The sequence below is a fragment of the Papilio polytes genome, unplaced genomic scaffold (assembly GCF_000836215.1).
Source record: "Papilio polytes unplaced genomic scaffold, Ppol_1.0 DF824225.1, whole genome shotgun sequence".
NCBI classification, from domain to species: domain Eukaryota; kingdom Metazoa; phylum Arthropoda; class Insecta; order Lepidoptera; family Papilionidae; genus Papilio; species Papilio polytes.
The window spans coordinates 507,381-522,756 of NW_013524979.1; the positions used below are offsets into that span (position 1 = coordinate 507,381).

The 15,376-nt window shown below is 32.3% G+C and overlaps 1 protein-coding gene across 1 annotated transcript in view; it reads left to right on the plus strand.

Annotated features, from left to right (window-relative positions):
* Window positions 1–15,376, plus strand: part of LOC106110483 — a 53,779-nt gene that overhangs the window by 20,271 nt on the left and 18,132 nt on the right. The window contains exons 3-5 of the mRNA XM_013292332.1: window positions 250–366; window positions 2,494–2,852; window positions 3,712–3,820. Coding sequence (XP_013147786.1) covers window positions 250–366; window positions 2,494–2,852; window positions 3,712–3,820 — 585 coding nt within the window. The remainder of the gene's footprint in view (window positions 1–249; window positions 367–2,493; window positions 2,853–3,711; window positions 3,821–15,376) is intronic.

A 15,376-nucleotide genomic window follows, 5' to 3' on the forward strand; every position in this document is an offset into this window, starting at 1 on the left:
ACCTACTCGTGCCCTAATTGTCTCATGCTGAGTTTTTGAAGTTTACATTAATTTTATCACTATCTAGTTATGCATTAGTGTTAGGTTAACCTGTTTTCAAAGAGTAAAACTCAAGTTACGTAATTCAGGAACGCATTTCATAAAGGAATCGAATTAAAAACAGTAAGGAATAGTTAAATGTAGCTGGGAAACCGGCCATTATAATACTAGATCAAATTGTAGTAATCGTGATTAATTATATTGTTGCAGGGCGGTGTGGCGAGGGCAGCCCGTGCGAGCAGTTGTGCCGGGAGCTACACGATGGCACCTACGAGTGTGGCTGCGGCCCTGGTTATGTACTGCACGTTGATGGATACGGGTGTCTTGGTAAGTAGAATATATAACGGAAAAGATACCTATTTAAACATAATAATGTACCATGACTACTACGACACGTTTCTTTTGATATGTCATGTCCAAGGTTTCTGGCGAGAAGACAGGGTTTTGCGACGACTCACCATAACATCAGTGACTATCTTAACTGGAAATGATCCCAGAAGAAATGCTTGTCAGTAGACCTAGGCCTTGGTCTAAAGACTATTCTAAGTCTCAGTATTGTAGGCCTCAGTAAGAGACTAATTCTATTCTTCTCCGTTTTGGACCAAATTGCTATCTGTAATAATTGCCTCTTTGAATTTTCTTTCCACTTATAACTTTTCCCTTTTCCATTTCCGTAGATCTAATTGTCGAGGAAATTGAAACGAAAATATATTAAAAGGAATTGAATAACATTTTTCTGAACCTATTATATTTAATGGAAAGCAATAATCGTTAGAATCACTTCGATTCAATCAGAATACTTGAAGGTTTAGCGTGGAAAATAATTTGCAGTGTTGATGTTAACCCATTAATTGGATAGTCGGAATGGGTTATCAATCAGTTTGGATCCTCGGTAAATTGGAAAAACGTCGGACTCGCGTGAGCTCGGAATTATGATTAATTGGACCAGATGGTGTCGGAGATTAAGTGTTTGTGGATTCGAATGATGATCGATTTTTATATTTTTTAAACCTGTCCTATAACTTCAGTGTTGTAGAGTTGATCAGATACAGTTTCTAACTATTTTAATTATCTTGTAGATTTTTTTTCAATTCAATTTTTTCTAGTTTGCCAGTAATTACTTTAATGCTGATTGCATTATTGTTTTTAATTTTGTGTGTATTTTACATTGCTTTTTTAAAATCTTAATTTATAATTTTCTATACACTCTGCGGATTTCCTTCTTTTACCAAAACGTTCAATAGTTCACGCTACATATCGATTCCAAGAACATGCTTTTACGGAAATAAACTGGATATTATAGTGTTTGTTTCTCTCGACGCTTGGTCAGAATAAAAAAAATAATGGATTGTACTTCAGTATATGTACTGTGTTATTTTAAAATGTACTAGTACTAGAATAGTTTATACAGTTTTGGTGAATTAATATCTACTTTCAAGTCGTTCTCTTTGGTTTGATGAATAGCCGTCAAATTTGAATTCACTCCCCTCTCTTAAGAGAAAAGTAAATTAAGCTAGCTAGTGAGTAAGCTAGTCTAATTATAAAATATATTTACATATTTCATAATTAGACTAGCTTTTGCCCGCGACCTTGTCCGCGTGGAATTAAAAAAAAACAAAAGTCGGTAGCCTATGTGTTCTTCCAGACTATCCTCAACATGTGTATCAAATTTCATCGAAATCCATTTAGCTGTTAGGGCTACAAACTCTAACAAACATCCATCCATCAATCTAAACTTTTGCATTTATAATATTAGTATGATTAGAGTATGTACAACCGTACATCAGGACCGTGTTATTGTAGGTCATTATTATAAAAAATCAATAAAGGTTAAACTATAGCAAGGTTCAAATATAAATCAAATTTATCACAAAGAGTTATCAATTGGACGGCGAGTATCGGAATAGAATCATTTCTAAAGCCAGTGCAAAATTTATTTCCGCACTCGCTGGTTGAGATTTTATGAACTCGGCCAAAGATAAGAATATAAAAGCAATTCAGGAATTGTAGCGAGAAATCTTTTTCCTTTCAAATAAGGGAAATAACAATTGTGAAGGATTTAAATAGTATACGTACGTGGAAATGTTTTGACTACAGTTTTAATAAGATTTATATCATACTAGCTGTTGCTTGCGACTTCGCCGCCGTGAAATTAAAAAACGTAATAAAAAATATAGCCTATGTTACTCATAGATAAATAACCTTCCTAATGGTGAAAGAATTTTTGAAATCGGCCCAGTAGTTTTTACGTATATCGAATACATACAAAAATCTAAACATACAAATCTTTCCTTTTTGTACTATTAGTATATATAAAGAAGAGTTTGATGTGAGCATAGGAAAGGGAAATATCCTCTTTCTGTGAGTCCCCTCCTCTGTTGATTCAAGAAATGCATCTGCAATTGTACTTCATAACTGTAATAAAAAAAACAATTAACATTTATTTTGTTACAGAGTTAAACGCAACAAAATCAACCGAATCTTCTGGCACAAAAGAAGATGTCCTATATCAGAAAGACGTATCATTTTCAGCAGAACTAGAAATAGCCCCGTCCAATAGAATTAGTAAAACTATTGTAAGCGAAAAACATTTGGATGAAAGAATAACATTACCAACGATACAAAACAATACAAAAGAAACAAATTATACGTACACGGGCGAAAGATCGAAACAAATCGACGGACTTAAGAGTTTGATCGAAGACGGAGTTAGCAAAACTGATATAAATATTATTTCTGAGGACAAATTAAAAGAAGCCAATCTCGATGTGAGCGTGAAAGTTACAACCCTCGGTCCAAGTTTGGAGCAAAAGGTAAGTTTGTTATAGCGTGTGCACACCTTTGACTGTGTACTCACGTTTTGATTCCTACCAGCTTATATTTGGTGCGCACACTACTTGATTTTTAGTTGTACAACTAAACAGTTTAATTGGCAGCGAAACAATTGACAATCGCACTATGCACGATTGTTTAATCAAAGGTGTGCGCTCGCTCTCATAGTAGAATATATTTTTATTAGAGAAGAGGTCAAGCAAAGTGTGAAACTTTTAGGCAAAATTTTATTGAGCATAACATATTTAAGCTTTGCTTAGTCTTACGAGTTAATCTATACTATTATAATAAAGCGTAAACACACACTTCTTTGTTGCCTAAGATGTCAGCAATGACAACATATTTTTGAATAATTCATTTTTTAATAAAAAGCCCTACACTTACGTCACGCTTTAGGCTATTTTTTTTCACGCCATTGAACGTAAGGGGTAAATATTTTGGGTAAAAACCCTTATGTGGGAAAGAGACTATAAGTTGCTGCCAACATCAAGGAAGCAAAATTGCCATACTTTTTCTTCATGTCATGTCATTTTGACATTTGCAATTGAATTTGACAAATGTAATCAATAAAACAATTTTCATAATTTCATGCGAATGAAGTCGCACGGGAATAGTTAGTAATATTAATGATGTGGGTGAATAAAAAAATTGACTGAGCTTTTGCTCGACATGTACTCAGTCAAATCTCAGCTAGTAAAAGTTCACTAGATTACTTCTCTATTTCTATTTATGTATTGTGTTAACACAATGATTTTCTTTTTGTAAGTTTTCTTTATGTTTAGGCAGTGGTAACTTACAATGTAGAGGACAGACGTTAAAGGGATGCTTTATGCTTGATAGGTACCCGGTGCGACAGTGGCGCCGCCGTGGACCGCCGCGGTGGAGAGCTGCGAGTGCGATTCCTGTGACGGCGCGCGATGCTCCTGTCCGCTTAGTAACAAATGCAAAGGTACTATAAAGAATTTACATGCAAATAGTTTTATAGTCACGATGTGCTACTGTGTCTTCTTGTTTGTTGCCAATATTTTGTAATAATGTATATTCTCTCTATCTAATATTATTAACCCGATTATAATGTTTGTTATCACGTAACCTCACTTAGTCGCTCCCCTTCTTAACCAATTCACCTTTTATGCTATCAATCTCTTCGTAGGATGTAAAATATTTTGTTTATCACAATTTTTAAATATCGAAAGCAATGTTTTCAACAAAATACCGTTAAAAAAGAAAATCGTATACGTTCTTTTTTTAAATTAACACTAAAATTCACACGACACGAAACACGAATAAAATTGTCGACGTATTAAATAGCGGTATATTTCAGAGCAATATCCTCTCTAAGCCTTTAGTTTGAAATGAATTCAGTGTGAATTTTGTGTGTAGATTTTTTGTGTGGCCCAAAACTTTACCGTACTCTGTCAATGGCAGTTGTACGCTTTTTGTGTTGGAAAATATTTTTTTGTATATTCACGTGTAAAAGTGTTATTGGTATTAATATTACCTTTTGATTATTGGATTACTAGCTGTTCACATGCGACTTCATCCGCATAAAATTATAAAAATGTCATGTTTTATTGTTCACATTTGTCAAATAATCAATTGCAATTGTCAAAATGACATGACATGATGTCAAACCATGGCAACTTTGTTTCCTTGATGTTGGCAACAACTTATGGTCTCTTTCCCACATAAGGGTTTTTATCCAAAATATTTACCTCAAAGTTTAACGGCGTGAAAATATATATATAGCCTAAAGCGTGATCTCTTTTATAAAAAAAAGAGTTATTCGAAAATATGCTGTAATTACTGAAATTTTAAGCAACAAAGTGTGTGTTACGCTTTATTATATTAGTATAGATGTATTGTACATTCGCGTGCAAAATGTAAACTTAGCATTCAATAATTATCATTTTCACAAATTTGTTTAAGTTTACTTTATATTTTTGATAACTTCAATTTTGTCGTTTCTTAGTTATAAGTTAAGAAAAGATGTCCGATTGGTCGAAAGTTTTGTTCTCTGCCGCAAATAATTGCCTTTGCCGTTTCAACTTTTATCGAAATTCCGCTAGAGGGTTCAAATCCATTAAGTTAATGGAACCTTTATTGGCACTGAAGGGTAAATGAGTCGACCATTTCGACGAATTGTATGAAAATCACCTAGTATTTTCGCATTTTGAGGTTTTTCAATTGTTTAATTTATTTTGATGTTAGTCTTTAGTCGATATATTCAATCATTACGTAAACAGTGAGACACTTAATTTAAATTTAGAAAGATACTAAACTAGATAACATCTTACTAATATTATAAATGCGAAAGTTTAGATAGACGGATGTGTGTTATAGTTTGTAGCCTAAACGGCTGAATGGATATGGATGAAATTAGGCATAGATGTAGAGCATAGTCTGGAAGAACACATATGCTACTATAAAGCTAGTCTATACAAATATTATAAAGAGGAAAGATTTGTATTTTTGTATGTATTGAAATAACTCAAAATCTTATAAGCTGATTTTAAACACTCTTTCACCGTTAGAAAGGTATTTATCTGTGGTAACATGAACTATATCATTTATTCTTTTTTTTTTAAATTCACGCGGGCGAAGTCGCAGGCGAAAGCTAGTATGTAACAAATTATCAACATAATACTTTAAAAAGGATATATCTATACATCTATTTATAAAACCAGAAAGTTTTAAGATTGAATGTGGATGGCTACAAAAGAAGAGGAAGACCGAAGAAAGTATGGATGGTTTTTGTTAAAGAGAATATGCTTAAGAAAGGAGTGGATTCAGATATGACGGCTGATAGAGATGTATGGAAGAGCAGCACATACTGTGCCGACCCTCTGTAAGGGATAAGGGCAAGTGGATGATGATATCTATACGTAAAATTTAACTTGACACGTCCAACACAAATGTACTCATCTACCTGATGTGCCATTCACTGGGTAAACACGAAGTGCATACACCCGAATAGAGAAAAATCCAACATTTCTAAGACTATTTTAAATTCAGAATCACATCTTCATTCAGCAATCTTCCCAGCGGAGGAATAGATCGACGAACTTCGTATTCGACTTATAAAACAACGTTCTGGGATTAGAAAATCGATTGGATCTCATTTTAACTCGTTCTTAACTCTCAATTCTATTTCCTTTGATGTATTTTTAATGTTGCGATATCATCTTTTTATTCTTTCATGCCATTTGCATATAAATCTTACTAATATTATAAATTCCCCGTATATGTAGGGCCTATGTCGAAGGACAACCTGGGAAGTCAACTGGATGCTGAAAATAACTTGTATACAAATTTGTTTTTTTTTTTTATTTAATTTTGCTACTTTTAATTTTTCTGTATATTAAATATTAGAGTTAAATCTATGTAAAAAAAATTATCAGAGAACAAAGGATTATCTTATGTCGGATTATCGTATATCAGAGAACAAAGGATGTTCCCGTGCGACTACATCTGCATGAAATTGTGAAAATTTAATTTTATAGTTTACATTTGTCAAATTATCAATAGCAAATGCCAAATTGACATGACATGACAAAACTTGACTGTCTTGCTTCCTTGATGTTGGCAACAACTTATGTTCTCTTTCCCACATTAGGGTTTTTATCCAAAATATTTACCCCTAAGTTTAATGGCATGAAAATATATAACCTAAAGCGTGACGTAAGTGTAAGGCTTTTTATTAAAAAAAGAATTATTCAAAAATATGGTGTGATTGCTGACATCTTAGGCAACAAAGAAGTGTGTGTTTACGCTTTATTATAATAGTATAGATTAATGCGAAAGTTTAGATAGATGATGTTTGTTAGAGTTTGTAGCCTAAACAGACAGACTTAGATGTAAAGGAAAGTCTGGAAGAATACATATGCTACTTACTTTTTAAACTTTAAAACCTTCACACTGAAAACAAATCTATGTTAAAACAATGAATAGGAAAGATTTGTATTTCTTTTGTATGTATTCGATTCATATAAAACTACTATGCCGATTTTAAAAATTCTTTCACCATTAGAAAGGTAATTTATCTGTAACATAGACTGTTTTTTTAATATCACGAGAAGTCGCGAGCAACAGCTAATCTATGATAAAAATAATACACAACTCTATAGTATTGAATCTGTATTCGTAGATCTGATGTTATATAAGATGCACGAACGCCGTTTGAATTTATTCGAAGGCGAACATTCTATCGTTTTCTATATTTCATTGGAACTAGTTCTTGGTAACATTTTTGTTGAATTCAGAATACTCTGTAAGGAATACGTGCACGGTTTGATAATACAAACTATGTTTTTGAACGTTCGTGCTAAATAAGAATTTAATTGTTGTAAACGACTAAAATGATAATTGTAACGAGTTTTAAACACTTAGGACCTGTCCCACCATTGGCTGATAGCACAGATAGCTTAAAAATGACGTCACTGTAAGAAAAGGGAACAAACCCGGTTTTCCATCACATATTTTAAACGTTCGAATGTTATAAGACAATTTATAATTTGGTGGGACAAGCCCTTAGCTTCGTAATCGTCTGTAAAAACTGTTCGTCTGTAAAACTTTTATTATACACTTTGCAGTTTCGTTGTTAAAAGCGTAAATTACTGTCACAGTCAACTGAAAGTATAAACAATAAATTAATTAGTTTGACTCTCATAGGAATAAATAATTAGTCTTTAGAACATTCCAGAAATATCAGAAATAATTACCTACTAAGTATCACAAATAGCGCTGTTTAACCGCAACACTCATAGTCGTTTAGTAGATATTTAAGTAGCTTTTTATTCCCGTTTTATTACTAAACTTACACTAAGTAACCTTTTTTACCTAATATTTCATTTCAATATTGTTTCTATTATTAAAACGGGATTCAACTTGAGTGACAAGACGCGACGGACAAAGGAGCCCCAATAAATAACAAATAAGTACAAGGCATTTAACTTTCTCTTTGATATTAAAATTTATATCGTACATTATACAAAGATTAGCAAAATCGACCTTATGGTTGTTGCTCTAAGAAGTGTTTTCCTTTAACGTATATTTATGGCTCGACACTTTCTGAATTTTTCAAAAATTTCTTTACTATCTAAATAGAAGTTGTTAAACTTATTGTTGTCTCGGATTTTGCAAAAAGAGGAAAAGGGATGACAATATATTTATCAGTTCAAGCTATGATATCGTTGATTGCGACTTCGTTCTCCAAATTAGACAATAAATATTTATAAAACCAATAAAACCGATTAATGACACTCGGTCGACTAATCGAATAACATCACTTACAAAATCAATCGACTCGATTACGCGCGGTCACAATGGAAAGCACATAACTCCTGTTAGCAAAAAAGTCATTCATGTCAAAAAGCTCTTCCTCCTATTGAGTCATTTTCGTCTCTAGCGTAGTTTTGTTCCCTTTACGTTTGAACTAGCGCTAGACTAGGACGAGTGATACTTAGCAATTGTACAAATGAGTGGAATGTTCTGGAAAATGCTGCATTAAGATTATTTATACGATTTTGAACATTATGTCTAAGTGTTAAGGTTCTAAATCAGGGTTGGTGCAAGATTTGTAGCCATATTAAACTTAACTACATTTAATAGATCTATTGGTTATATTATATCAAATTAACTTTATTCTAAGTGTTTGAAAATCAATTCAGAAACGTAATTAAATCTTACTAATCTAACAAATATTATAAATGCGAACGTTTAGATGGATGGATGGATGTTTGTTAGAGTATGTAACCTAAACGGCTCGGATTTCGGTGAAATTTGGTACAGATGTAGAGGATAGTCTGGAAGAACACATAGGCTACTCACTTTTGTTTTTTAATTCCACGCGGACGGAGTCGCGAGCGAAAGCCAGTATCTTATAATTCAGTGAATACTTTACCGATATTATCTTCCTTGTAATAGCTAAATCCTTCTATAACTGCCTATTTAAGGCCGTTACCAAGCGACTGAATTATCACAATTTAGATACTAATTGGAACATTAAGATGTTCCCTCAATGGGACATTTAGTGATGTGGAACATACGATATGGTTACGAGTCGATATTCGATTATAACAGTTATTTGTTTTGTTATATTGATGATTCTAAAAGTTAAATTTAACGTTTTGGACAATCATTTATTACTTATATTAATAGTTATCTATACTTATATCATAAAGAAGAAAGATTTATGTTTTTGGATTTTTGTTTATCTGAAATAACTCAAACACTACTGGACCGATTACAAAAATGTTTGCACTATTAAAAGCTATGTTATCAGTGAGAAGCATATGAATTTCACACGGGAGAATCGCTAGCAACAGCTAGTCATGGAATATTTATTAAGTCAACAGTGTTATACGAATAGAAATTAAAACAAACAGCAACAAATTTTAATATTGGGGTCTGTAAATAATTCTTGGACCTAAAAATCAACAATTTAAATTCTCCAAATGTTATACGACCATTTTCTTAGGCGTTACATTTTCTTTAAAAGAGAATATAAAAGCTTTTCTCAAAGCACTTTGTTCAATGTAGATTCTTTGAGGCGGTTTTAACCGGTTGCTTCCGGGTATCACTTGATCGCAAAAAGCTTAAAACTACGTCACAGATTGCGACGTTAAAATGTTTACAGTGAATGTAATTCTTTTTTTTTATTTTATGTTAAAACAAAAATTGTTTCTATTATAAAGAGACACAGAGATAAAAAGCCTAAAAATATCAAAACAACGTTACATTTACCGGAAAAATTATACTTCAATAATTTTTATTATGCTTGTTTTGCATACCTTATCCGAACGTATTACATTGACCGTAGATTGTTTTTTTATCATAAACTAGCTGTTCCCGTGCGGCTTCATCCGCATGAAATTATGAAAATTTTATGTCATTGATTACATTTGTCAAATTATCAATTGCAAATGTCAAAATGACTTGACATACCTTAGCCATCTTGCTTTATTGATGTTGGCAGCAACTTATGGTTTCTTTCTCACATTAGAGTCTTTATCCAAAATCTTTACCCCCTAAGTTTAATGGCGTGAAAATATATAGCCTAAAGCGTGACGTAAGTGTAGGGCTTTTTATTAAAAAAAGAATTATTCAAAAATATGCTGTAATTGCTGACATCTTAGGCAACAAAGAAGTGTGTGTTTACACTTTATTATAATATAAAGTATAAGTATAGATAAACCAACGCCTGACCACGATTTCACCTAAACTGAAGTAATTGAAGACGCGGTCAATTGTTATCGAGTTACGTTTAACAATGAAACTCAATTTGTAATGTATATCATCATATTGTTTTCTCTATTGCTTTAAAGAGAATGAAAAGGACGGAAACTAACCGAGCGATACATTTTCAACAAAAGTCTTTCAAGTACACTGTTAGATCCCCTTGCCTTTGTCTTTGTTTTTCACAAGTCCAGTCGATTCAAACCCATTGTAGTTTCCCCGCTGATTTTCCAACTCAAATTCGAAATAACACACGTCGAAGACACTAGAAGTCTTTGAAGTGATCCTTACCAATTAGAGATGGTTTTGGTTCTGTAACTATAATTGACTATTGAAAACTTTATTACAATTGAATAGAGTTCATATTTGATTGGATATAAGACAAAATTTTAACGATACTATTAAAAGTTATTGTTGTTGAAAATTGCATGATAACGATTCGAAATTTGAACTAGTTACCTCTCCTTGTCTCGCTCTATCGTTCTAATTCTCTTGTTTTAGTCTGTCTCTATCTTTCTTCTCAGGAAACTCATAGATTGAATAATGAAGAATTTGTTCCGTTCAGTTATTTTTGTCTGTCTGTCCGCAAGCCACGTTTGTTCCGGGTAATCTCCGAAATGGCTGGGCCGATTGCGACCGGACTTTCAGTGAAGGGTAGATGACATAGACGGGCATATTATCGGCTACTTTTTCAACTTGATATTACGTGGACGAAATCGCGGACAACAGCTAGTTTTCTATAAGTATGTCCTAAATAAATATGTAAATTAATTAATATATTTAGATTCCTACAATCCCTAGATACCTGTGTATCTACACGGCTTATCTAAGCATCCTCTTTAAATTATATTTAACTAGATGTTGCTCGCGACTTCTTTCAGGTGGAATTAAAAAATATTGAAAAGTACGTTATTACTCTATGATAACGTAGCTTTTTAATGGTGTAAGGTGGGTTGCAATCGGCCCAGTAGTTTTTGAGTTATTTCAATACATACAAAAATACAAATCTTTCCTCTTTATAACATTTACCTGCCTCCTAGATCATCAATTGTTACCCTTATGTAGTACTTTGTTATCGTTTATTGAAAATTTATTCCAAACCGATTCCTGTTACCTCAACTTTGTCGTACAGGAAAGTTTCCACCAATAGCGATGCAATTTCAATTCGCCTGCAGGGACCTTTAGAACGACAAACTTTTAAAGTGTTGGGCTATACAAACTTTTCGTCTGTTTTGTATTTAAAAAAACATTAAAAAAACTGTTTAATGGATTAAGACATATTGCATTTAGATTTTTTTTTCTCTTCTTCATTTCTTCATTGCTGAAGTTCGCTTGCCCTGATAAGCCTTTACCGAGTCATCGACGAGCTGCCTCCATGCCGCCCTGTCTTCGGCTCGCCTCAATGCAGTTGGGATGTTGAGTCCCAAAGCAAAACATATTTTTGTGATATCCAATATCTGTTTAACAAAATCCTTACATGCCTAAAAAAATTCAATATATCTCATTTATATATCTATACTTCTATACAACTATTACAATAAGGAAAAATTTGCATTTTTGGATTTTTGTATGTATTCGATTCACAAAAAACTACTTGACCATTTTAAAAAATATAAAATAACATAAAAAACACCTATCTAACGTGGATTTAAATCTGAAGAATCTCATTTTTTCCGTTACAATTGTATACATAGGAGCCTTGTAGAAATGACATCACAAAAGAATAAATAAACTTCGTTATAACTCCCTTTCCATGACTTAAGTCCTCATCGCTTTATTGTATCTTAAATTGAAATGTAAGGAAATGTCGTAATTGGAGTGCCATTACAATTTGAAACGTTAAAGTGTTACAATATTACAGAGTTGCTAATGACATTGTTGACAACCCTCAAGGGTAAATTCATGAATCTATCTTACCTATATGAGTTACGGGGAAATTATTCTTGTGCAAACGCTCGAAAATACCAGACTTGCTGTTACTAAATTAATAAAATATAGACTACTAGTTTTCGCCCGCGGCTCTATCCGCGTGGAATTAGAAGAAAAACAAAAGAGAGTAGCCTATGTGTTCTTCCAGACTATTATGTATGTACATCTCTATAAAATTTCAATGAAATCTGTTCGGCCGTTAAGGCTAAAAACTCTAACGAACATCATCATATTAGTACGAAATGCGATGTTACTCAGAGATAGTGTAGCTTTTTAATGGTGAAAAAAAAATTGAAATCAGTTTTTGAGTTATTTCAATACATTCGAAAATACACATATTTCCTCTTTATATTATTAGTATAGATAGAAATTAAAATCATTTTTATTACAACATTCAAAGAATTTATTCAAACACTATTTGCACTCGACTTATCAAGCTACGTTTTTCACCTGTGTCAAATTTTATCGAGATCTGTGAAGCCGTTTTGGAGATAATCTAATAACAAACAAATCGACATCTAAACTTTCACATTTATATGAAAATACACCTTTTTACTACGAATTTTGTTGTTAAAACCTACGTTAGTAATTTCAAGGTATGTGGGCAACCATAACACACATGTTACAAGTAAATTGCATCTCTAAACCATTATTCACGGACTTACTTCCCCTATTTTATTACGGGTTGTACATCAATGCCTCAATGTAATACAATTGATTCCTGCATGCTTTGATATTTTTAGGGCTGTCAAAAATGCTAATTCTAAAATTTAAAAAAAAAAAATTCGACGGATATCATAGATTTTTTGTTTAAGGTACTTTAAGTAGGAACGTTGGGATTTAACACTTTTTATGTTTTTGTATGTCATTCTTTTAAATGAATTTATTATTTTAGATTTGTCTACCAAGTTACATTAATTTTAACGGTGCTTGTGTGTATTTTTTATTAAATTATTATTATTTAAATTTCTATTTTGAAAACTTTGGGAACCTTCGAAATTGCTGAAAAAACGTGTGTAACTAAATAAATTCCATTGTACCGTTCCAGATCGTGTCCTTTGGGTGTTTTCAATCAGGAACCCTTCGATTCGCTTAATACAATACGAGTGCCTTACATTCCTATCTACCTGATACTAGGGTTGGCAAAACTAATTTCCGGAAATTAATGAGATTGAAATAAATCATAAAATAACATTTAAATGTTTATATTTTTTAACACTGTTTAGTTTATTTTATAACAATAGATGGAGCTTATTACAATAAAAGGACACGAGGTGGTACTCATCTTGACAATTGGTATAGTACCTTTCAGAGAAAGTACGGGTGAAAAAAAATTGTTCACTATGCCTAATCTATGTATGTCTTAAATGTCTTTGCCTGGAACAGGTTTTCTCAGGTTTTTTATATTCTTTTCTGGTTGCAAGCTTAATCACTAATACCTAACTTTGATTTTTAAAGCGAGATAGCAATATGTGTACTTTTACTTTGGCAGTGGAAAATCACAATAAACGCAAAGGAAAATTAATTCCTTCCCAGTTTGTAACCTGACACTTATCCTCGAGCACAAACTTTGTAATTTAACTTAAGTACAATTTGTAACACATACGTAACTTGAATCACAACTTGTGTACACAGTCGCTTAAGTAAACACACTCGTGACAAAACTGAGTGGCAGAACGAATTACTAATTACAACCTATTTCTGTATAATTGTTTAAAGGGATTTTGTTTGTCGCATCTTTAAGGATTATCCTTGAGAAACATAGATAAATAAATTATCTTTAGTTTAAGAATTAAGGAAATTGTTGATATGAGAGAATGTTTTGTAATTATTCTACACTATCTTACGCTCGCGACTCCGTGTGTGAAATTAAAAACAACATATGAGTAGCCTTTATGTTCTTCCAGACTATCTTCTTCTGTGCCAAATTTCATTAAGATCCGTTCAACCGTTTAGGCTACAAACTTTAAACAATCACTTTATCCATCAATCTAAACTTTCGCATTTATAATAGTTGAATTATTGTACAGTCAGCTGCATACATATTTATATATTTATATAACTTGTTTATGCTTTCAGTTTCAAAAATATATATGGTTGTCTTCATCAATAGTATGTATTCAAGTTTGGAAGCGTACGAACAGATAAGTGCAAACATATTATTAAAACCGAAGGTGTATACAAATTTCTAGACCTTTCGTGATTTGTAAATATATCTATTAAATACCCTTGCTTCTACTGTCCCACTGGGTTGCCTGGAAGAAATCGCTCTTAGCAATAAGGCCCTTACGCAAATCTAATATTAGTTATTTAACTTAAGATTTGTTGTATATGTGCAAAAGTATTAAATAAATAAATATTTTTGCAGGTAACTGTACATCTATATAGTTGCAAAATTATCTCAATATAACCTTAAAACAATTATTTAAACATAACCTTTAGCATTATAAAGCTAACTTCAGTCTAAGATTTCACAGTCAACTACCATAGATGTATGTACATTTGCGTCGATATCCTTTTTGTGAAACTCCATCGATTCGCCCCCGCCGTACCTAATACCTCTTCATCTCACTTAACATAATTCAAGTACCTTGCATTCTTACAAAACTCGTTTAGGGTTGCAACGATTGCTAGTGTTGTACCATTTTGAATACGTAATAATTTAGTTCGAAAACAAGATTAGTAAGGTATTTTATTTCGTTTCATTATTAAAAAGACTTGTAACTTTAAAGTTTACGCCGTTTTTTAAGTAAGAAATTGTTTGATTTTATTCCAATGCAAATTGCCGTTATTATTGAAAGCTTTAATTTTATTAAAACTAATAAAATAATATATTCTATAGTTCTATCCATCAAAACATTTAATATTTTTATTATTGTTTTGTCAGACACATTTAAGATTACATTTTCGTACCGAAAGAAAATTTATTCTTTGTAGTAAAATTTATAAACAGTGACAACCCTAAGCTTTAAAGCGTGGCAATAGAAAAGCCGCGGCAACTCTACTTTTCGTAGAGGCCTCTAGAGGCCGCTGCAATAGTTCCGTGTCTACGAACTTACAAGTTTAGGGGTATCATACAATCGTAATGGTATAACAATATATAATGGAAATGGTGTCATAAACTTTTATTGTTATAGTTTGTAATGAATAGAATATTTTGTACGTTGCAAGTAGTTTAATTTTCATTAATTGTTTAAAACTACGTCTACGCTATAATGCCACGCGACGTAGTTTTGATAACTACTGGATACCTCTTTATTTTGGTGTTTATATATACTATGATTATGGACAGCAAAGATTTGTATTTTTGAATTTTTAAATGTATTGATTGATTGAACGA